The 24570-nt window shown below is 43.8% G+C and overlaps 1 protein-coding gene across 2 annotated transcripts in view; it reads right to left on the bottom strand.

The window, feature by feature from the left end:
- Window positions 1–24570, bottom strand: part of CHRDL1 (chordin like 1) — a 268432-nt gene that overhangs the window by 132716 nt on the left and 111146 nt on the right. For both annotated transcript variants that reach the window (XM_073599363.1, XM_073599364.1), the window contains exon 4: window positions 6210–6303. In XM_073599363.1, the coding sequence (XP_073455464.1) occupies window positions 6210–6303 (94 nt within the window). The remainder of the gene's footprint in view (window positions 1–6209; window positions 6304–24570) is intronic.

The following is a 24570-nucleotide window of genomic DNA, read 5'->3' as shown; positions in this document are numbered from 1 at the left end:
CGGAAAATCCGATGGAAAATGTGTGAGCCTACACACGGTCGGAATTTCCGACAACAAGGTCCTATCACACATTTTCCGTTGGAAAATCCGACAGTGTGTACGGGGCATTAGGCTTGAGAGCAAATTTTTTTTTTAGCAGACTCCGAGGACGTAGTCTCCTTGGCAGGGGGAGATTGTAGCACCCTTGTTCCTAGAATAGGGCTACAGGTAAATTTAGTTGTGCTGGGTGGTAGTCAGCCTGGCTAATTGGTAGTGTTTAATGGTCAATTGACTTTGGTTCTAAGTGTGGTTTCTCCCTTTGGCAAGTTATGGATAAACATACTTTTTTCAGCCAATCATCTTTTCTGCAATGTATGCTGGGAAAAGCTATTTAATGGAAAATAGTCAGGTGACCAAGGAAGGCCTATCCGGGTGTTCAAGTTTATGCAGAGAAAAGCGTGCCAAAGATCCAGTAATGCTTCTAGAGGGATGGAGTTCTAAGAAAGCACCAGAGAGAGGACCCTTCATGAGCAGGAGGCTATGAAGTGGCTGGGACGACTTCAGAGAGAACTCATCCAAGGGAATCAGTGCATGAAGCAGTAAATAAAGTTCAATTACTAGAGGAGACAGCCTGTCATACAAAGTACAGATGTGCTGGTTCAGCTTAAAGGCTCTTATTTCTGTACTGCTGTCTGCCTAGTCCTACCTATTTTTGTCTAATGCCCCGTACACACGGTCGGATTTTCCGATGGAAAATGTCCGATTGGAGCGTGTTGTCAGAAATTCCGACCGTCTGTGGGCTCCATCAGACATTTTCCATCGGATTTTCCGACACACAAAGTTGGAGAGCAGGAGATAAAATTTTCCGACAACAAAATCCGTTGTCGGAAATTCCGATCGTGTGTACACAAATCCGACGGACAAAGTGCCACGCATGCTCAGAATAAATAAAGAGATGAAAGCTATTGGCCACTGCCCCGTTTATAGTCCCGACGTACATGTTTTACGTCACCGCGTTTAAAACGATCGGATTTTCCGACAACTTTGTGTGACCGTGTGTATGCAAGACAAGTTTGAGCCAACATCCGTCGGAAAAAATCCTAGGATTTTGCTGTCGGAATGTCCAAACAAAGTCCGACCGTGTGTACGGGGCATAAGGAGTCTGCCAATCTGCCTGTTGCTGATCGTTTTAAGGGTATCCTGTGCCCTAATCCCCTCTCTCCCACATTTTTCTTTTTCTGAGAAATAAACTTCTCTTTTGTTAAAGCACAAAAGTGACTGGCACCCAATTTCTTTTGTTCATCACCTACAATGCCCACAAACCTGCACCTTGAGAATGCAGTTAAGCCATTCCTACCCCCGGTAGTCACCATTAGGCTCCCGGAAAATCGGGGTAGGTGCTACAAGTATGAAGTACTAGTTTTAGAACTACCTTATTTTCAAAGCAGTTTTGATTTAAAGCCAATCCCTAACCAAGAGCTGATTTGCAGCTTTCCAGAATCAAAAAATAATTAACCAAATACATAAATATAACAAACGTTTTTTATGCTCTACCAGGCCCTCAAGTGCAGTGCAGTTTTAATATAACCTGTTCAGAGACAACTTCATGCAGATGTGCTCAGTTTACCGGTACACATGGGCTTCAGCCTGTATAATGAAAGGGTTTGTAGCATGCTTTATATGCAAGCAATCATTTCATTTCAGTTTCGAGTAGCTTTCTTGAAGTGTTTGTGCTATAGCTTTATACTTAAGATACCAAGATAAGATGGTGCTGCCCTGTTTAACAGTGGGCTGGAAAGCCTCAGTGGATGAAACTAATGGCAGTAATGCCTACCAGCTGCCCCTTTAAGGAGTAACAACACCCTTTAATCAACAAACAAAACAGTAAGGAAAGGCACTTGATATGAATTGTATAATACCCAAATGGAAGGTATTCCTAATATATTGTATGATACCCAATAATAGCCCAATAATAGAGTATTTCCCAATACATTGTATAATACCCAATAATAAAGTATTCCACCTCTACTGTTGATAGATGAAATACAACAGTGTGCCTAATGCACCTAACGTTATTATCGAATTAATAATAATGTAAAACACTATGCCGTATAGAAATGAATACATTAAAAAATTCCAATAGCATAAAATAAACAATACTTAACAATAGACTAGCTCTACAGTTAGAATAGCAAATAGTCCATGTATAATTTGCAATAGAATGCCTAAACAGTAAAAAGTGCCAATAGTCCATATACAATGAAGCAAGACTAAAGAAAATTTTTCCAGGAGGAACTCCCAATCACCATGAGATCCACCGTGCAAAATAACGTGGCAGTGTCTACCTCATAAAACAGTGGTAAGTGCTTGTTCCACATGCCAGGTGCAATGTGCTCTTACCAGATGGCTGCGGCTGACGAGGCAGCATTACACACAGTTATAGTGGTGGTTCTCTCTCTTCACTCTCCTCCTCCAATATTTCCACTATGGATCCTATGGGAGCTGCTGTTTCTTATGCCACAGTGCATGAAATAAGACAATCCCAGAGAAGGATAATTGCTCACTGTGAGTTTCCTGAGGATGCGAATACCGTGAAATGCATTGAAACACAGCTGTCTCACCATACCTGTTTCCTACACTCACCAGCCTCCACGATTGGTACACATGGTGACCTGGTGGCCAGGGCCACCATCAGGGGGGTAGAGCCCATACACTTGTAAGGAGCCCCAGGGTCTGGACGGACCCGGCCAACTGGCAGGGATGTGAGAAGGCAGGGGCGGGTGCAGAGGAGCTCTGTGGATGCTCCTGTGTGTGTGAGTCAGGTGGCTGCTGCTCTGTCATGAGCTGACATCGGGCTCTTTGCTGCCACCTCTGGCCATTTCCTGCATGTGCACCCCTCTGCATGCGGAAACAAGAGCTGGGACTAGGCCCACCTTACAAGTAACGGCTGTTGTGCAGGGGGGTGGGGCTGTGTGTGTGTGTGACACTGTACATGTCTCTGTGTGTACATGTCTCTGTGTGTGTACATGCTTGTGAGTGTGTAGATGCCTGTGAGTATGTACATGCCTGTGAGTGTGTACATGTCTCTGTGTGTACATGCCTGTGTGTATACATGCCTGTGAGTGTGTACATATCTCTGTGTTTATACATGCCCGTTTGTGTACATGCCTATGTGTGTACATGTCTCTGTATGTGTACATGTCTTGTGTGTGTATACCTACCTGTGTGTGTGTACGTGCATGTCATATATACACATGTGAGTGGTGCTGGGAGCGTACAGGTGTGAGGGGGCTGAGTGCGTACAGGTGTGAGGGGGGCTTAGTGCTTACAGGTGTGAGGGGGCTGGGAGCATACAGGTGTGAGGGGGCTGAGAACGTAGAGGTGTGAGGGGGGGCTTAGTGCTTACAGGTGTGAGGGGGCTGAGAGCGTACAGGTGTGAGAGGGGGCTGAGAGCATACAGGTGTGAGGGGGCTGGGAGCGTACAGGTGTGAGGGAGCTGAGAGCGTACAGGTGTGAGGGGGCTGAGAACGTACAGGTGTGAGGGGGGCTGAGAGCATACAGGTGTGAGGGGGGCTGAAAGTGTACAGGTGTGAGGGGGGCTTAGTGCTTTCAGGTGTGGGGGGGGGGCTGAATGTGTACAGGTGTGAGGGGGCTGAGAGCGTACAGGTGTGAGAGGGCTGAGAGCGTACAGGTGTGACGGGGCTGAGAGCGTACAGGTGTGAGGGGGGCCGAGAGTGTACAGGTGTGAGGGGGGCTGAGAGCGTACAGGTGTGAGGGGGCTGAGAGCATACAGGTGTGAGGGGGCTGAGAGCATACAGGTGTGAGGGGGCTGAGAGCGTACAGGTGTGAGGGGGCTAAGAGCATACAGGTGTGAGGGGGGCTGAGAGTGTACAGGTGTGAGGGGGGCTGAGAGCATACAGGTGTGAGTGGGCTGAGAGCGTACAGGTGTGAGGGGGGCAGAACGCATTCAGGTGTGAGGGGGGCTGAAAGCGTACAGGTGTGAGGGGGGCTTAGTGCTTTCAGGTGTGAGGGGGGGCTGAATGTGTACAGGTGTGAGGGGGCTGAGAGCATACAGGTGTGAGAGGGCTGAGAGCGTACAGGTGTGACGGGGCTGAGAGCGTACAGGTGTGAGGGGGCTGAGAGCGTACAGGTGTGAGGGGGGCTGAGAGCGTACAGGTGTGAGGGGGGCTGAGAGCGTACAGGTGTGAGGGGGCTGAGAGCATACAGGTGTGAGGGGGCTGAGAGCATACAGGTGTGAGGGGGCTGAGAGCGTACAGGTGTGAGGGGTCTAAGAGCATACAGGTGTGAGGGGGGCTGAGAGCGTACAGGTGTGAGGGGGGCTGAGAGCGTACAGGTGTGAGTAGGGTGAGAGCGTACAGGTGTGAGGGGGGCTGAGCGCGTACAGGTGTGAGGGGGGCTGAAAGCGTACAGGTGTGAGGGGGGCTGAGAGCATACAGGTATGAGAGGGTTGAGAGCGTACAGGTGTGAGGGAGGCTGAGGCACTGAAGGACTTGGTGGGTTGGCTAGTGGGCAGATTTGGTGGGACCGCCAGTGGGCGGGACCCTGGGAAATGTTGGTGGTTAGGCTCGGGGGGGCCCAGGCCTAAAGCTGTATAAGGGGCCCCACAATTTCTGATGGTTGGCCTGCCGATGGCCACAGGGACAAGATGCTGTACAGAACAGTAGCTGGGCTGTATGTGTTGGTGTCTCACAGACACCCATAAAATGCGAGTAGTTTTTCATTATTTTGGATTTTAAACACTTGTTTTATTAAATGTGTTGCACAATGATCCTTCTCTGGGATTGTCTTATTTCATGCACTGTCATAAGAAACAGCTCCCATAGGATCCATAGTGAAAATATCGGAGGAGGAGAGTGAAGAGAAAGAACCACCACAGAGGGATCACCACTATAACTGTGTGTAGGCTGCCTTGTCAGCCGCAGCCATATGGTAAGAGCACACTGCACCTGACGTGTGGAGCAGGCACTTTCCACTGATTGTAATTTTGTAATTTTTTTCATTTATTCATTTCTATACGGCATAGTGTTTTACATTATCGTGGAGACATTCATTCCATAATAACGTTAGGTGCATTAGGCACACTGTTGTATTTCATCTAACATCAATAGAGGTGGAATACTTTATTATTGGGTATTATACAATGTATTAGGAATACCTTTAATTTGGGTATTATACAGTTCATATCTTTGTACTTCCTAATATGCTCATATCATACATTTGTGAAAAGTTACCATTACGCATCAAGTTACGTACATATATTATATGTAATATTTATAAGTATTAATGGGACACAACAATTTTATCAACACAAAGCATACTCACATTTTCCTGAAAGGTAATGATGGTGCTTCTGAGAATTTCCTTAAAGCCTGGTTCACACTATTGCGGGTGGCTGCAGGTGCGGGAATCGTTGTGATTCCAGCATCCAAAACCATCCGTAGTCAAAACGCTCTGCTGTTAAAAAACGTGTGGGGCTGCCATTCATCCCCAAGTATCTAAAAACTCAGCACATATGTAGGAGCAGAACTGCAGGGAAATCCCATGGTACATGAGCGGCTGCATTTTGAAAACGGTGCATGCACCTTTTTTCTGCAGAAAACGCAGGCACAACAGCCCATTCAAATTAATAAGCTGCTATGCCCAGGCAAACACAGGCCGCAAACATGCAATACTGTGAACCAGGCCTAACAGAATCCTAATGGGTCTGATTGCAAGTCAGGGAAGCAGCTTTTGCCATGGCATACTGCTGTTTAAAAATATACAACACATTTATAAAAGCACTGTTATGAGCACTGCTCTTCTCAATGAAAAAATGTGGAAAAAATAAAAAAAGCTAGGAGGACAGCCCAGTCAGTTGTTGAATTCACATGACCAGAGATAACTCAGTGGGGCAACACAGGCTCCACATTGCAGCCTGCATTTTGTGAATGGAACGTAAAATGTAGGGTGCTGTGTGCATACCCCAGCAGAATATAATGAAGAACAGATAGCGATATCCGCTCTAGGCTAAAGTCCTAAAAAATAATAAATCTTGAAATCTAAACATATAGGAACAGCTTTGTAATTCATTTGACTTGACTTACAATGTCTATACTATTTCTAGGAAAGTTTATTTTTTTCACAAGTGGTCCAGTATGAATAAATGTAACTCTATGCTTTAGCATGTCATAGACACTCAGATCAGCATCTTGAGATATGCAAGAAATTACCTGGGCATCGTGGGCAGCACAGCTGTGGAACATAAACTGGACTGGCACAGTGCAGAATTGGGCATCTCACTCTACTGCACAAAACATTTCCACCCTGTAACAAAATGATGTGAGTCACTAACATAGTATGAATCATTAGAGGCTTTACTTGGGTTGCCTGCATCAACGTGCTAAAGATGCAGTCCTCTGTGACAAAATATATGAGCTTTTTTTCTTACTATTTCAAAGGTCATTCAAATACTTCTAAAATATATCAACTTAACATGAGCCTGTGCTTTAACAATGTTGAAAGTCACATGTTCCTCCAATCCCTGAAGTACAGGGTATATTTATTTAGTGACTGAACAGGTTGTATTACTAAAGGAGACATTCTCCAAGTTTATGATGTCCATAGCTTCCATCTCTTGTGCAGAATTTATATTGTCACCCTTAGTTTTTATAGTCTTAATAAAACATTGTTTACACTGACATAATATAAAACACTATGAAAGCCACATAACTAATGATATACCTAAAAACAAGTTCAGTTTTATTAAAAATTGTTATCCCACGCACCCAACCTAATTTAACCTAGATTCACCACAACTTACACCCAGGTGCTTGCATAGCTCTCTCACAGTCAAAGCCTCCTTCGGTCTTTACATTGCTCATCCTGAAATCTTTTCCAGCTTCTGTCTGCGCAGTAACTATGACTCCGTTCAAATCTATAGGTAATCACTAAACAGGTATGGCCTGTGCCGAAGAGGATCATGTTTGCTATATTGCCAAATGAATGTCACACATTTTGAGCATATTTCCTTCAGTATTATGGGAATGTTAGCACAAGGCTCATTAAGGCTAGCTGTATGAGTAGAGCAGTCATTGTTTTACATTCACTCTCAATTTTTCCACAGCACCACATGCATAACTCCATATAATAATACCCAGTTCAAAGCACTAGTACAACCCCATTTTCAATATGCACCAGTTAAAAAATAGGATGTCCCAGAAATAATAGGAGAGCATAATGAGGTAACTACTGTTATAAGAAAAAAAAAGAGGCAGTGGAGCTGTATTTTTGTTGTTAGGTAAATTTAGCTTGTCTCACTGTAACCAGTGTGACTGCAATTTCTGTGTTAGGTAAATTTTGTTCTAGATCACTGTAATCAGTGCAGCTGCATGTGATTAGTTAGATCTGTTCAGTGTTTCAGCTGCTGCTGATTTGATTGCTTCCTCTGCTTTCCAGAAACCTGTAGAACTCTCTGGAACATAGGTGTGGAACAAAGCAAATAGCAGCATGAATATTTATACAGCTCTGGCCAATCCCAGAGAGGGTTGCCCTGAAGTCTGCTGGGAGTCTGTATAAATACACTGAGACACAGAGCTTATGGGTCTTTGCCTTCAGGAGAGAAACACCGCCTGAAGGGCTTGCTGCCCTCCAGGCAGCACTGCCATATGCTTGACTGAGGGGCTGTCGTGTGAAGATCTAGTCTGGTATCACCAGAGAAAGGTGTTGCATTGATGTTGGAAGGAGGCAGCCAACTTTCCTTGGACATTAGTAAGCACAGACTGCTGTGAGAGATCTTAGAGACTTTGGGGATACTGCCACCCCTCTGGTGCTATAGAGCCAGCTGTGTGTTTGTCTAAAAGGGACATCGGCTAGTGTGCTGAAGCACATCAGTGTATCCAGTTCTTTGTGAAGGGACTCTGCTGTGATTGCTCAAAGAAAGAAGCTTTTGTGCTTTTAATTACTGCTTCTATTACAAAGCCAAATCCACAGTTTACTTTTGCAAGGACATCTGCTTCAGCTCTACAGAAGGAAGTTTTGTGTCCTCAACCTGTACAAAGTTATTTTTGGAGTATCCCACCCAATTCCCTCAACCCCTTCCCAGTTACCCCAAAAATAAAAACGCCAAAAAGAACACCCCTAGACTTGTTATTTAGCTAATGAGTGACTGTGATTGTGTCTGGCTGCGGGGCAATGTACTGGGAAAAAAACCTGGGCAATTTCCAGTGGCTCCTTTGGGGGTAGCGCTACATATGTTTCTAAGAACCATGACAACCATGAAGATAGGCTAATGGAATTGTGAGAATAAGCAGTTATGGATGTGATCACATGTTATCACTATACAAATTGTTCACAGAAAGTCCAGTGGAAAGCTGGTTACTAAGGTTGCCATTAGAAATCACAGGTTCCCCTTAACCCCACCCATTGATACATTTTATGAACATCATACAGGAATGTTGTCCTTATATTTTTGATTTTTTTTTTTTTAATTTGACATTTTATTGAAATTTTCACATTTCAGAAAACATACTACAGGCCATCTTTGCACAGTTTACATGTCATATACAGTATATCATGGAATAATAATTAAATGCAATGCTAATGGTTTGTTTCAGTTGGTTACACTAAGTTATTACAACATAACCACCTAAGAAACATCAATGTCATCTGTCAACTTCTATATACAGTTTTGATGGACATGTATACGCCTTTCCATCCATGTATATACTTGTACAATCTCATATGCATATATGTGATGAGACAGAGCAAATATCATTATTGTGGAAATCCAATTACATCACTTCATAATTTTTTTTATCTGACTCTGATAGGACTGGCTTCTATCTAGTTGGGCCAGTGTAGTAATCTTTGTTTAATTAGTGTCATTGGAGGTAGTTCTGGTACTGTCAATCAAGGGTACCAAAATTTGTTCATTTTTTACAGGTGATTTATGCTAAAATAAAAATTGTTTTCTTTTAGTAATAGAGAGTTAGCCTGGTTTCTCCATTCTATGATTGTTGGTGGATGAGCAGGCAGCATTTTTGAGCTATTAATTTGTGACCATCAGGGCAAATATTTTTGGGGAGAAATCCTCATCCAATGAGCTAAGTGGACACACAAATGGTTCCAGGACTATTGCAACATAAAACATACAGCACAGCTAATAGTGGCTATCACTGTCTGCCAGTAGCAAAACAGCTTAGGGCATTTTCACAACATATTAATGATATCTGCAGTATCGTTGTGACACCCTGGGCAGTTTTGGGTGTCTGTATGCATCGGTGACTATGTAGAAACATTTTAGCAAATTTAACAATTTAGCTTTTTTGTCACAGAAGGAAGGAGGAAGGGTAAGAGCAGTGGCGTCTCCAGCTTTTATATTTAGGGGGGGCACATGGGGGGACAGGGACAAAAGTAGGGGGACAACTATAAAATGCATATATATATATATATATATATCTATAGATATATAGATATATTTATATCTATATCTATATATATAGATATAGATATATCTATCTATATATCTATATCGATATAGATATAGATATATAGATATATATAGATATATAAATATATACTGGGGCCCTTTACTACGACCCCACAATGGCCCTTTCACATGTTCTGCAGTGAGCTCCCTTCCTACTGTATTGGGGTCCCACAGGGTGGCAGAAAACAAGATATATATGTCACCAGCATACCAAGAAAATATAAGGATCCAAAGCAGTGGGAGAACTATCAGGGTTGCAAAGGTTGTCTTGCCTCCGGGCCCTGGTGTTCTGCCACTGTGGGGTTTCCCAGCCTCCTCTTGCTGTCCTGCCCCTGCTATTGACTGCTCTGGTCTGGCATCTCTTGGAATTTACAGGCTGGTTCTCCTTTCCTAAGGATGGGAGAAATCAGTCTGTTTTTTCAGTAACTGAGAGTCCTGGTGGAGTCCTTCCTGCAACTCGCTCTTCTCCCTGCCAATGAGGATGCAGGGGAAGGAGCAGATCTGGCGGCCGTGGTTGTGTGAGCGCTTGCATTATGCAGTGTCAGCAAGCAGAGGGAGGGGGAGAAATCACCCGCAGGAGCTGACTGGGGAATCTCACCCTCTTAGACATTGATTTTTTGTAAACAAAAATAAAAAAAAATATATTTTTTTTTTATTGGGGGGGGGCACATGGTGGGGCACAGCATAATGTTGGGGGGGGGTCAGGGCCCCCTCTGTCCCCCCCTAGGGACTCCATTGGGTAAGAGATGAGGGAAGCATGCATGACAATGTGTAGGGGATGATCATCAGATGCATGTCCTCATAAATATGTATGCCTTCAAATAAACTTGATAAACCTAAATCTCTAGTTTAATCACAGGACACATCTAAAAACAATACCTACACATGGATACATAATCTACCACCACTTACAAATCACAGCTGGTGAGAAAGCTCACTCCTGACACTTCTTGTCTGAAAACACTGCTCTTCTGCAGATTGGCACATAGGCTATCACAGATCATGCACCTATCAGGAGTGTGTGCGCTCCTGCTCCATCTTAGCTGCTAGTTCCAGCACCCTGGTTTTGGCTGTGGCATTCTTCTTGTCTGTCTGTCCACCTGCAAGGTGATTGATTGTGACCAGTCTCTGGGTGAAGACCAAACTTGATTTTAGCTAGCCAAGCCTGCAGTCTCATGCTTGTGATATTGTGTTTGTAACATGTTTTCCAAGCTACCTGTTTGTCTGCTCTGCTGTTTGGATTTCCCTGTGTATGACCTTGGATATGATATCGAGTATTCTCTGAACTCTGCCTGCTTTGTACCTGGACTGTCATTGAACCACTCTGCCTGTCTGCCAACCGCAAGTACCTGTTTGCTTTGCTCAGTTCGCCCCTGCCTCGGTGTGGTAGCCAGGCACTATAGCATTGTGTATACCAGTAGGGCTGCTTGTCTTATGGAAAGGGAGCTGCTATAGAGGCAGAACACAGAAGCTAGCTATAGTGTCTGACTCCCTGCGTTAGAGGTAAGCATGACAGCAATGTGCTCTCTCTAGCAGTTAAAAGGTTAACAAACACAGCCAATTTCACTTAAAGTGGAAGTAAAGGCTATGTAGCGCTTACCCCCGCAGGAGCTGCTTGGTATGTTGGGTCCTCTGTTGCCACGACTCTTTAAACAGCTCTGTCCTCACTGAAACACCTGGTTATAAAAGTTTAAGGCTGCACACACCTGTATAACTTAAAGTAGATGTAAACCTAATTCATTAAATTTGACCTATCTCTGTAGTGTTGCTAAATATTGGGCAGTCTCAATGAGAAATAAACACAGTCGATTTTGTTTACCAATCCTTGGACACAGCGTGTCTTGTCCAGAGTATTTGGGGCAGTCTGCTGTTCCCAAGAATCTACTCCCTGGTAACTCAGTCCTTATGATCAGCTATTCGCAAGGCTTAGTCCCCATTGTTTAGACTCTAACCGGTTCTCTCTGGCTGAAACACACAAGGTAATGGGTCCCTAAGTCTCTTGTCTTATCAGAAAAAATAACCTTACAGTGGCTGAGTCCTCTGGCTCTCTGGGCACGCAGAACACAGCAATGGCAACCAATCTCCACACAGGCTCTGTTTTCTCTTGTGTAGTGCACAGACCGCAGCAACAGGTCAGCACTCTCTGGCTCTCTGGACTGCACACCCTCTGTGGCTCAGTCCTCTGTCTCTGGTGTGGGCACAGAACACAGGAGCATGTCCGTACTCCCTCTGGGTCTCTCCAGATAAGACGCCAAATGCGCCCAGTTGGTTCACAGATGGTTCCCAGCTGCAAAAGTCCCAGCTCCATCTTAGAATTCTCTGGAAAAGTCAATCCTCTCCTTCTGTTTTATCCATGTCAGGGGATAAGCTGGAGAAGTTTGGCGCAAAGTCCTGCCACGTTTGTCAATACCCAGCATGGTCGCATTTGTTTGCGGCACACGAATATTAGTTTATGGCACATGAATGTTCAATCACTGATGCATGCCACATGCGATAGAACTTGGCATGCTCTGGCCTGTATAAGGATGACAATTACTCACAGACTTTTCTGACTGGTCTTCATCTCCCTGATACTCGTGTTCCTGTGCGCTTGTTACTTCTGGATTTCCGGTTATTGATCTAGCTTGCTTCTGGACTTCCCCTTTCTTTTCTCCTGGCTCTGACCTTGGCTTGTTCCATGGACCTGTTCCCAATTACCTCTTGTGTAATACCCTGGCCTGCCTCCGACCACGCCCCTGTCTACTCCTCTGCTTGACCACTGTGTTCTGACCTTGGCTTCAGTTCTTGACAACGTCTCCTGCCTCATCTTACCTTCTGTGAACTGTCTGCACCTCCCAGTGCTTCATCCTGGATCAGCTGCTTTCAGTGCCCAGCTTCTGCCTGAAGAGGCATCACCACTGCAGAACCATCTGACTACCATACAGCTGGCAACCTGTGCTTCTTTGGGCTCAGCATCTCCTGTCACCATCTCCAGGCATGTTGTGCACTCAGCTGCAAGGGAAGCCCTCTCATGATCCTGGCTTCAAGACCAGGTACGTGACAATCCATTTGCATTGTACAGTGCTTCTCTGAAACTGCATGCCCTATGATTCCCACTCCCTGCAATGTCATTATCTCCTTTTCATAAGCTCACCGCTGCTGCCAGGAGCAGGGTGGGGGCAAACGGGGGATTCACAAACAGCCCCCTCTGCTTACTGCCAGTAATTGCCAGCACACCCGGTGGGGGGGGTTTGTGGTGGTAGAGCGACACAGGAACACATAGCTGTTAGGCAGCACCCAGCTACATCCACCCCACCAAAGAACCTTTTATCCCCAAAAGGAGAGACCAAGTCCAATAACAGGTGGATGTCCATAAACTGGTACATAATTTGCATAACAATAGAAGGCAAAACTAGATTATTAGTCAAATGAAAGGAAAAGGTTCACATTCAAAGAGGAACCTGGCTAGGGAACCTCCAACCATTTGTTAGCGTGAGAGAGGTTGCCTTGACAATAGACTGCAGATATTGGTATGGTCTACCAAGATGTTTTAGGGGATGAGCTAGAGTCGCCCTCCACTGCAACTGTGGTGTGAAGATGTTGGTGTTTCTTGAGATGTTTTGGTGGTACAGATGGCTTCCTCAGAACTCCCACCCAAGGTGTCATAGGTCAATCTGTTAGGTGGGCGAATGGCTCTTTTTGGTCTTTGTTCTTTTGGCACTGACAACCCTTCTCCACCAGGTTCTTCATATAGTTCTGGGTGTGATTGAACAGTCTCTAGATTGTTGTCACCCAATGAGGTTGGTACATCTTTATGATTCTCTGGTTGATGACTCTGACTGTAAGGTACAAACTCTGGTGCCTCAGGCCAAGGGAGTAGTAGTGTCAGTCTCTGCAAGAGGTGGGGATGGAGTGGCGTATGTGGGTGTAGATGGCCACAGCCAGTTCATACAAGCATCCTCTACTTTACTCTTTTCTCCCTCATCTACATCTAATGGTGGAGGTTGCGACCTGGTAACTGTTTGCGGGTGACATTTTGTTGGGAACTCCACTGGTTAGCTATCTTATGCTTCCCAGTATCACATTGTCTCTCAGCTAAACCTGTACTCTCAAGTCATAATTCTTCTTGTTTTGTTAGCCACTGGCATCAGAAGCATTTCAAGCTTTCTCATAGGCTGGTTTTAGGTTCTTACAGAGCCTTTCCATGTGGCCTCTGTGATTTGAAGCAGCTGTTCCATCTATGGAGGTGCCAAAGGCCGAATCCACTGGCAGGTGACCTTCCCTTTTGAACATGAGTCTATAAGGGGAACAGCGAGTTGCATCATTCTCTGTACTATTGTAAGCATGTGGTGTGGAGATGTGCCTGCTACAATGTTGCTTTCTTTCTGCAGAAAGGGTCGCCAACATGACAAGGAGGGCTTGATTAAACCTCTTTGGCTGTGGATCCCCTTGGGGGTGATATGGCATTTTTCTTGATTTCTAGTTGCCCAACATGCCAAGCAGTTATTTAATGAGCCTGCTTTCAAAGTCTCTTCCTTGATTGGAGTGGATTCTCTAAGGCAGACCATAATGTACAAAGAAATTCTCTGCTACCACTTTTACGATTGTGACATCCCATTCATCTGGATTGGGATAGCTTGGTGTGTTGCGTTTGATATAAAATATAATTTTTCTATAAGACTCATAGCATTCTGGTGTCACAGAGACAGACTTTCTCAAACAAATGTTGTTGGATATAATGGGAATGTAGATTTCATTGTTGTACAGTCTATTGTTTCTATAGCTACAGTAAACAGGTAAGAGAGTGCCTTTCAAACTGAAGCTACTGAGATGTAGGTTTGTCGGTTGCTATATTTACACACTGCAGAAATCTCAGCTTCCTTGCTTATACCACAGAGTAACCTTGCTAGATAGACACAAGCAAAACATTTGGGGGCTCGTCCGGGATCAGTACTATAGTTCAATTGAAGCAGACCTGTTTTTTTCTGTAGTGTGTTGTGTAGCTTATGCAAGGTAAAATGCTGCATAAGCTGTTTAGGAAAAGCAAGACTGCAGAGGGTTCTGGTGGCCAGAAGGAAGTGTGCAGCTTACCTATCTGGGCCAGAGACAATGAGTGTGAGCCCCTTGCTAAAGAATTTGTGAAGTATGCTTCTCCCTTGAAGCTGACACATACTATTTACACTGAATCACATAGAAGGGAGAAGGCAGAGGCAGAAGTTAAGGTTTTAAAAGACCAGCTAGCATTTGTTTCAGAGTGTGTACGTTCAACTGCTAGTCGGGCTGATGATTTGCAAGAGCGGTGTGCAGCCCTCATGACCAAGTCAATTTATGCCTTAAGGAAAAGGAAGGGCTGTAAACCTGTTAGTAAAGCCAGAGTACGTGCCATTGTCACATCCCAAAATTAGGATTGTGAGGATGTACTCTCCTCAAATAATAGTGAGGATGAGGAGATAGAGTTTGATATTTCGCGTGATGATCTGCTAGTGCAAAAGAAAAAGTATGCCAGACCTCTCATTACTAAGCATAGGAAATGGCAACATGATAAAGAGGATATGGCAGATGGTGAGGTGCATTATCGCAACCCCAGAGATGTTGAATTTGAAGAAGTATGGGAGTTTACACAAACTGAACTCCATGAGCTGGCAAAACAATACAAACAAAGGTCGGGGAACCCCTAGTGAGTTGGTTCTTACGCTTATGGGATGAAGGGGTGGACAGTGTTGTTTTGCCAGGTAAGGAAGCAGTGACTATGGGAGTATTAACCCATGATCCACAATTGCGTCAGGCAATGCGAAAAGCCTGAGAGTTTAGCGTGAATTTTTCACTGTTAGACCTTGTGTGAGATGAAATAGTCCGAGTATACGCTAGTCCTACTGACCTGGAAAATACCTACTCCTGGAGAGCAATAGGAGAGGGTATTTCCAGGTTATGTGAGATGGGTTGTATAACCGGATTAAATACGTTTCCAGAATGGATGGGTCCAGATATGGAACCATTTACCTCTGCTCTGCGCTCTAAGCTGATGAAGTCTGCGCCATTTAATCTCAGGGCTCCATTATTGTCCTTGTTGGGAGGCCTGAGATTAAACAGCAATATTTATGAAGCCACAACCCTTTTAAGCCAATTGGGGGAGCTAGAGGAGACTAAAACAAAACCTGTCAGGGCAGTAGATAAGGTCAAGGCCAGACAGGAAGAATACAAGCAGAAAAGAACAGAGAAGAAAGGGAATGGGGTAGAGAAGACAGGAGTTGAAGAGAAAACCAGGCTAATTATTTCTAGGAAAGAAATGTGGGTGGAACTATTAAAGGCAGGAGTACCTAAAGATGAGATAGATGGCATTTCTACTGCAGAAATGCTGAAGAGGTGGAAACATTTAGTAGGGAAAACTGTCAGGGTTAGAAACATTACTCCTAGTGAAGATAACATCAGCCTAGATTTAGAGGAAACAGAACAGACCTCTCCTGTTAGCCCAAAACCAATTCCCAAAACTGAACATGAACCCAAACCCAAATCCCTTTATCCTGGGGAGGAGTTAGAGAGAATCAGAAAAGGGGATTGGGAGGTTCCTTATCCTTTATGAAGGGAAGGTGAGTCTCCTGTAATAGCAGTGAGGACAGTGACAGCAGGAGACCGACGCCCATATGTACCTGTCACTGTATGGTGGGGGAAGTCATCTTCTCCTACACATGTAATGGCTTTAGTTGATAGCAGAGCCAAAGTTACACTTTTGCAAGGAAATCCTTCCCATCACAAAGGAGAATTGATTTATGTAGAAGGTTTGGGAGGGCAAACTACACCAGCAGTTAGGATAAGGGTGAAATTGGCTATTGGCAAGGGATCAGGATTTATGACAAATGTTTTAGTATCAGAGTTACCCGAAAATATTCTTGGGATGGATGTACTTCAAGGTCAGTCAATTCAGACTGAAAGAGGTACATTCCCATTTGGGTATCCTTGTAAAGCGTATCTGGTTAGGGCTGTGAAGCCTGTGGTCAGAGGTCATGCAAAATGGACCCCTGTCTACATTCCTCCACCAGAGAAGCCAGTCTGTCTCAAACGGTACAGACTTCCTGGAGGCCACAAAAAAAATTGGGGAGACTAGTCAAGAACTGTTGAGAGTAGGGATCCTTAGACCTGCTGTAAGTCCTTTCTTGTCTCCGGTGTTCCCAGTAAAAAAAACCTGATGGGACATATAGAATGACTGTGGATTACAGAGGTCTAAACAAAGTGGCACCTCCATTGAAGTCAGCTGTACCAGATATGATCTCAATTGTTGAGAAAATTGCTAAAAAGGCAGGAGAATATCATGCTGTGATAGACCTGGCTAATGCTTTCTTTTCAATTTTGATAGACCCAGAGTGTCAAGACCAGTTTGCTATGGTGTGGGACGGCCGCCAGTACACTTTCACCGTCCTTCCACAAGGCTATCTTCATTCTCCAACGATTTGTCATGGACTGACTGCCCGAGATTTAAGTACCCTGAATTTGAAAGTCGCTGTGTTTCACTACATTGATGACATCATGATCTCTGGGACAAAAGAAGATGTAACTGAAGCACTGCACCTGCTGATAGAGCACTTGGAGAACAGAGGGTGGGCTATCAACAGAGACAAAGTCTAAGGACCTGCCACAGAAGTGAAATTCCTGGGAATGATGTGGACTGGGCCGCAGAGGAAAATTCCAGAGACAGTTGTGCAAACTATCCAGGCGCTGTCGCCCCCTACTACCAAAAAGGAGGCACAGAAGTTCATTGGAGTTGTGGGGTTCTGGAGATCGTTCATCCCACATCTTGGACTGATTCTGAGGCCTATATATGTCACCAGAAAAAAGATTGAGTTCTCATAGGGTTCAGAGCAGCAGACTGCATTCCTGGCTGCTAAAGAAGCTATTTTGCAGCATCAGGGATTAGGACCCGTGAGACAAGGAGTACCATTTCAGCTGGATGTAGTGGAGCAGAATGGTACCATATCTTGGAGTCTATGGCAGCCAAATGAAAAGAAAGGACTGAGAGCAATACCCATTGGATTTTGGTACAAACAACTGACAGGGCCACAGAATAGATACACGCCCCTAGGGAAGTACCTGTTTGGGGCCTACACAGCACTTCAACATGTAGAGACCATTACAGGAAAGGACACAGTCGCCATCCATACTGCATTGCCAATAGCAGGATGGGTGAGAGATAATGGACTGACCACCAGGGCAGCTGTAGCCCAGAAGCAGACACTGATGAAATGGAAGTGCTTATCTGCATGCCCTAACACAATCGGGCGCACGTGAGTTCATCACTATGCTGTGTTTTGCTTGTGGACTTTTTTTGTTACATTGCGCAATGATCGTGTTTCTTTGTTTCTCTTCCATAATCATCTGGCACTGAGAATCTATTATTGTGGCTGTGGTGGAAACATCCAATATTGTGATTATACAAACACTGCAGGAATTCAATTATCTCAGCATATTGAGGAATGAACTGCTGTGTTAGCCATCAATTCCATCCCATGAACTTAATCATCCATGTTTAATTGCATTTAATCAGCACTTTATAATATTCTTTATATATATATATATATATATCACTGGCATTCAACCTATTGTTATTTATTTATATACATTTTCCCAGTACCGTTATGGAGTTATAGTGTTTGTCACAGGGAATATTAGTATTAATTATTTAGGAATTTGAACACGTATTCACATGGAATTTTTTTAGTACATTTTTTTAGCGTATTTGCACATATCTCTTTATATTCATTGATTTTTCATTTGTGGCAGTTTTTTGGAGTATTTTGCTCCATTGATTGAATGGTGTATTAGAGCGCATCAATTTTATCTTTGTACATCAGCCATAGTCACCTCGTCTGGGCGTGAATGGACAGCAGCAGCCTACAACCCAAGTACAGAGACAGTCCTGCAGGAGACTGGAATTGGAGGGTCCAGTCAGTATGCAGAGTTGAAAGCTGTAGTGATGACTCTTCAGGAGAATCCTTCTTCCCATGTCACTATCTACACTGACAGCTGGGTGGTTTTCAAAGGACTGACAACATGGATGCCCACGTGGAAGTCCAATGAATGGATGATTCATGGAAATGTGGTGTGGGGAGGCAAGGAAGACTGGGACTACACCTGGAAGGAAGCTCACTCCCGCACCATAGAAGTGGGGCATGTTGATGCACATGTGCCCCTAGTCCTAGACTTTGAGAACTATAACAGAGTTGCAGATGAAATCGCCAAAGTGAAGGCAGTTGTGCCAATTGATCCTGTCTTGATGAACTTGGCCAACTGGGCCCACAAGCAATCTGGACATTTGGGGCAGAAAGCAACATATGAATTGGCACAGCAGAGAGGATTGCCTATATCCATGGACATGATAAAGACTGTAATAGGGAACTGTACAGTGTATGGAGAAGTGTGACAATGGCCAGTGCAAAAGTACTCCACCGGGTCGATTAAGAGGGGTGAGAGGCCTGCAGAGATCTGGCAGATTGACTTCATCTGTCCCCTGCCCCGGGGGAAACAATGGACTGAGATATTGTTGCACTGCAGTGGACACCTATTCAGGACTTTCATCCTTGCAAACATGCAGATCAAGCCGCAATGCTTCAACTGCTCCAGAAACTTGTCGTTGCTTATGGTTGTCCCAAACAGGTCCAAAGTGATAATGGCTCACACTGCACCGGATCAACAGTACAGCAGTGGGCCAAAGATTCTGGAGTGTACTGGTTGTGCCACATCCCATACCATCCACAGGCAGCTGGTTTGATTGAAAGATACAACAAGCTATTGAAGGACCAGATACGCAAACTTACACCCACACATACACTAAGGGTTGGGATCGGGTCCTCACACAGACAGTCATGCTGTTAAATTCTAGGCCAATAGCCAAAAGCACACCATATGAGAGGATGGCAGTGGCTGGGGCACAGATTCCACAGCTGGAGTGCAGAGTTCAGTATTTATGTAAGGTTCCTGAAAGAACAGGGCTTAACAGATACCATGTTACTGCTTCCCATGACATAGAAACCAAGAGTGACGTATCTGAAGCTGAAGCCTATATAGGAATGAGAGGGAATCTGGCAGGAAATTTTGCATGGGACTCTGACTGGTTAGTGGATACTTCTCAGCAAGAGTGGAAAGTGAGGCTACATAACATCAAACCTTCCAAAATAAACAGCAGTGATCTTCTGGGAAATATCAGTATATTTCCTCTCCTCCCTATTGATGTTCTTTGGGAGGGTCATAAGTGAGTACAGGCAGGGGGCAAAGTGTTAGTCAGATATCCAGGCAAGAAGCCATTTAGAGGAGAGATTTTAGCTGAAGGGCCTGGATCTACTGTTTATGTATTATTAGAAGGAACAGATAATCCGCTTTGTTTTCCACTCCACAGGCTGTCTCCGATTTGATCCATAGGAAGACCAGAGAAAAGTGGTTACATGATGGAAAGAATGATGGAAGATCGCAAGAGCTGTGGAGAGCAAGGCCTTTGATGTATTACAAGCTTGGACTTGTTTCTAAAGAACTTTAGAATGGACTTTCTAATGAGCTTTTTAGTTAAAGACTGAAACACCTTCTCAGTGCCAGAAATGGGAGGTGTTGCATTCAAGGAAAATTAATGTTTAGAATGAGTTTAGCAATGAAGAGATTTTCTGTGTGCAGTCTGAGAGAAAAAATCAAGGGCGGAATGTGTTGCGTTTGATATAAAATATAATTTTTCTATAAGACTCATAGCATTCTGGTGTCACAGAGACAGACTTTCTCAAACAAATGTTGTTGAATACAATAGGAATGTAGATTTCATTGTTGTACAGTCTATTGTCTCTATAGCTACAGTAAACAGGTAAGAGAGTGCCTTTCAAACTGAAGCTACTGAGATGTAAATTTGTCAGTTGCTAAGGTAATGGAGTTTGTAACAAGCTGACATATAAAAGGACTTATGATGCTGGACACACACACCATCATGCTGCTTTGAAGATCAGAAACCCCTCATGATACAAGAAAAGTGCCTGGTCCTCCAGAAGAATCGTTGCCAATGGAGATTACGAGCATACAGTAACAGAAGATAAGTAACTTTTAAGTATATTTGTACTGATATAGAACATAGGCTGTTCATTTGCTAGGCATTTTGCTTGTTATAGATATCTGTCAGTCATGTATTGTATTCCTAATATTGTAATAGTTTTGTATGTACAGCATCTTTGTATAGTAAAAGCATATTTACACACTGCAGAAATCTCAGCTTCCTTGCTTATACCACAGAGTAACCTTGCTAGATGGATGCAAGCAAAACACTTGGGCATGAAGAATAAAGTGATCAGTCACTACCAATATGTTCCCTTTGCCACTCATGTCGGGGTCCTGACAGTTCTCTTTTTTTTTCATAAATCCTTTTATTGTTTTCGAGAAAGAAAATTAGTACAAAACATATATATATATATAGTACATAAAAAATATTATATTAAAATATATAGAAATAAAATAACAGTAAAAAAGGAGCACGTATTAATCAAATAAAGGTGAATAACAAATGTATAGAGTTGTTAAGGATATATCATAAACGCAAAATTCAAATATCAAATTCCTGTGGTAAATAAGATGTAATCCAAGGGGACCATGTTGTCTAAAATTTGTCCAAATCATCACATATATGAATGAGGTTTAGTTTTATCAAGTATGCATGAATAAATCATGGAGAGAAGACCTTTAGAAGTAGGATCATGTTTTGGGGTCTTGACAGTTCTCAACTTTGGCCCGCATGCATGACCGGTAGAACCGATTACTGACTAACTTGAGTGTTCTGTCTAGCCCTACATGCCCATAATCATCATGCAATTTCTTAAGAACTGTTCCTCTATGCTTCTCTGGGAGGAACAATTGCCACAATATTTCCACCTTGTTCGAAGGGCATTTTCAGTAAACTACCACGTCACACAGCTGTAAACGATCCCATGTTTTATGGACTAGCTGGGCTTCTTTCAAAGAGTCTGCAGCTACTGAAAGCTCTGGGAAGCCTCCTTCTAAAGCTTTCACACAGTTAACCTGCATAGGGGATCTCCTGCTTGTTCTTTCCTCAAGTCTCCCTCTTACTTGAGTTAAGTTGCAGTAGAACTTTGGGACTACAGCAGCGATGATTCGAATGGCTTCAGCCCCAGTTGCCCATTTAGCTCTGTACTATATTCTTCAGCACAAAGCATGAAGTCTGTCTGGTTTCAAATTAATTTACTCCTCCTTGGGAGCCTCTGGGTCATAGAGTCTTCCTGACAAAGCATTAGCAGCCCCATTGTTGACTCCAGAACAATATGTTAGGCTGAAATAGAACCCAAACAGTGCCACCAACCATCCATGTCCAGTAGCATCCAACTTGGCCATGCTAAGGACATATGTGAGTGGATTGCTGTCAGTCCTAACTTTGAAGTCTGTCCCATACAGGTATTCGTTCAGCTTGTCTACAACTGTCCATTTCAGAGCCAAGAATTCTAATTTATGTATAGGGTAGTTTCTTTCAGATGGGTTAAAACTTCTGCTCATGATAGGCATCAGACTTCCATCATGTTCTTGATACATTACACCACCTAACCCTTCTCTGCTGGCCTCAACACGTAGTTTATAAGGCTTGGCTGGGTCAACATAGGCCAATACTGGAGCAATGGTTAAACTCCACATCAACTGAATAAAAGCCTGTTCACATTGGTCAGACCGCAGACAGCAATAGCACCCCAATCTTTACACAGGCTTTGCTCTCGCTGGTGTAATGCACAGACCCCAGCAACAGGTCTGCACTCTCTGGCTCTCTGGACTGCACTCCCTCTGTGGGTCAGTCCTCTATGTCTGATGTGGGCATGGAACACACAAGCATGTCTGTGGCCCCATTGGGTCCCTGCAGATAATACACAGATCTTAGTGTTCTGGTTCAAATGCCGAGAGAAGTCAGTCCTCTCCTCCTTCTGTTTGCAGGGAATCCTGGGTATTTAGGTTCAAAGCCCCATCCATTTGCATTCTACATTGCTCCTCTGGGACTACATGTCCCATTTAACCCCTGCCTGTAGCATTATCATCTCCTCTTTACAAGTTCACTACTGCTTCCAGGAGAAAGGGCGATGAAGTAGGTAGTCACACGAGGTCCGCTCTGCTCACAGCCACCAGTGCACAGTGGGCGGAGGAAAAGTCCACAGCACACCTGGCAGAGGGTTTGTGGGGAAAGAGAGGCACAGGAACACAAAGTCAAATTAGAACTATAGGTAAAACTTTTTTTCATTTTGGATAGAACAAGGGAAGGTTATGACTCCTGTGTTTTTTTTTTTGCCATCTGTGTCCCATTGCAGAGATTTCCCTTCACTTTCTGTCCCATAGCCAAACAGGAAGTGAGAAGAAATCACTGCAAAATAAGGGAATTCCTTGGGGACCTAAGTCACCAAAACTAGTGTTCCCATTGGAAGATTTCCCCTCTTTTACTTTTCTGGGGACAGCCCAAAATTTGGGGTTTTCATTTACTTTCACTTTTAATGATAATGGTAAACAGTACAAATAGAGAGGGTGAATCTCCTTAACAGTGGCACAGACAGCAATTAAAACCTGAAAGGGGTTCTAATCCCTCTCCTCTCTATCCAAAACTAATAAAAAAGTTTTGCCTGTAGTTGTACTTTAATGATGGATCTACATTACTTAACTAAATTATTGAGGTTAGATTTAAATTGTGGGACCTGTTTTTTATTTAAAAGGTCTTTTTCAAAAGGGGTGTCTGTGTGTTATTTACAATTTAATTATTTTGGAGCTCCTATTTGTGTAGCAATGTCTCTGATCTGTTTAACACTGTTCTACATTGAATGCATACTAATTGCCTATCTGAATCTGTTTGTATTGCTAACCCTAGTCAGCACTTGTTTTGTAAAGTTCAACTGCTCATTTGGCCAATCCCCCTACCTGTTACACACCGTCAATGCCTTCCTACCAAACATGCGAGGTGGTCTGCATGTGCCATTACTGCAGAGAGCTCAGACTATAGGAAATTGAGAGAAATTTCTAATTTTGGCAAAGCTACTGAGTGCTAGAATGCATTACTAGCTCACTGAATGGTAACACGTATTGCTTAAAATTGCTCTTAAAAAATGTTTCTAAAGTCTAATTGTTTTTTTTATCTTAATGCATTCTCTTCATTAAGGTTAAAAACTTCCCATTAACTGTTTCCACAACCCCCAAACACTTACCTGAGTCCTCTCTCAATCCAATGCTGTCCCATCTGCAGCTGCACTCCTCTCTCTCCCTGCTCTCACAGGACACAATGATAGCAGCATGAGCCATTTGCTCCTGCTGCTGTCAGTCAAATCCCGTGAGGAGGGAGCAGCTGGCATGGTGAGCCACGCTGTGTGTCCAAAGACACATTTGCCTAGGAGCATGCCCACAGAGCTGTCCCCTCAGCAAGCTGTGTGCTGAGGGGGCACTCAGAGAAGAGGCATAGAGGAGAGCGCTGGTGGGGGGACTGCAGAAGAGAAGGTAAGGGGCTGCTATGTGCAATTCTATTGCAAAAAGCACGTAAGTATACCCTCTTTTTTATTTTAAGTACAAAAACGAAAAAAAAATAATAGAATAGTGACTGATAAAAAAGAGTGAAGCCTTGTTGTTGGGTTAAAAAGTTACTCAAATGTATTTCTGTTGTGGAGGATGTATTAAATAAAAAATCTAGGGCTAGTGTTTTATTTTATGTTCTGTCTGCAATATTCCCTCTTTCCTAGCATTTCCTCTTAACCTGCATTGCAGGAGATGTCAATTCTCAAACCCTGCCTAAATGCTGATAAGTAGGGATGAGATCAGGCATGTTTGGATCCTACTGCAAACCCACCTGAGCTATCCTGCCAAGAATCTGTCTCTGCACACCTCCAATCATAAGGGGCTGGGGTATTCTCTGTCCTGCGACTGCACATAAACAAGGAACGTGTAAACACGCAGCTGAGGGTGCGGTGAAAATATCTCAGCCGCAAATGATTGGTGCAAGCAAATTCATACCAAAGGACACTTTATGGACTGATGCATTGTTTGTTTGTTTTGTTTTGTTAATGTTATATATGGATTGCTATGATATGCTGAGTTTGAAAATTGCTATGCAAACAGATTTAAAGTGACACTAGCACAATAGC

Source organism: Aquarana catesbeiana, linkage group LG09 (genome assembly GCF_042186555.1).
Source record: "Aquarana catesbeiana isolate 2022-GZ linkage group LG09, ASM4218655v1, whole genome shotgun sequence".
Classification (NCBI taxonomy): domain Eukaryota; kingdom Metazoa; phylum Chordata; class Amphibia; order Anura; family Ranidae; genus Aquarana; species Aquarana catesbeiana.
The sequence above is the reverse complement of the archived record's forward strand: the minus strand, read 5'-3'. Positions and strand labels throughout refer to the sequence as shown.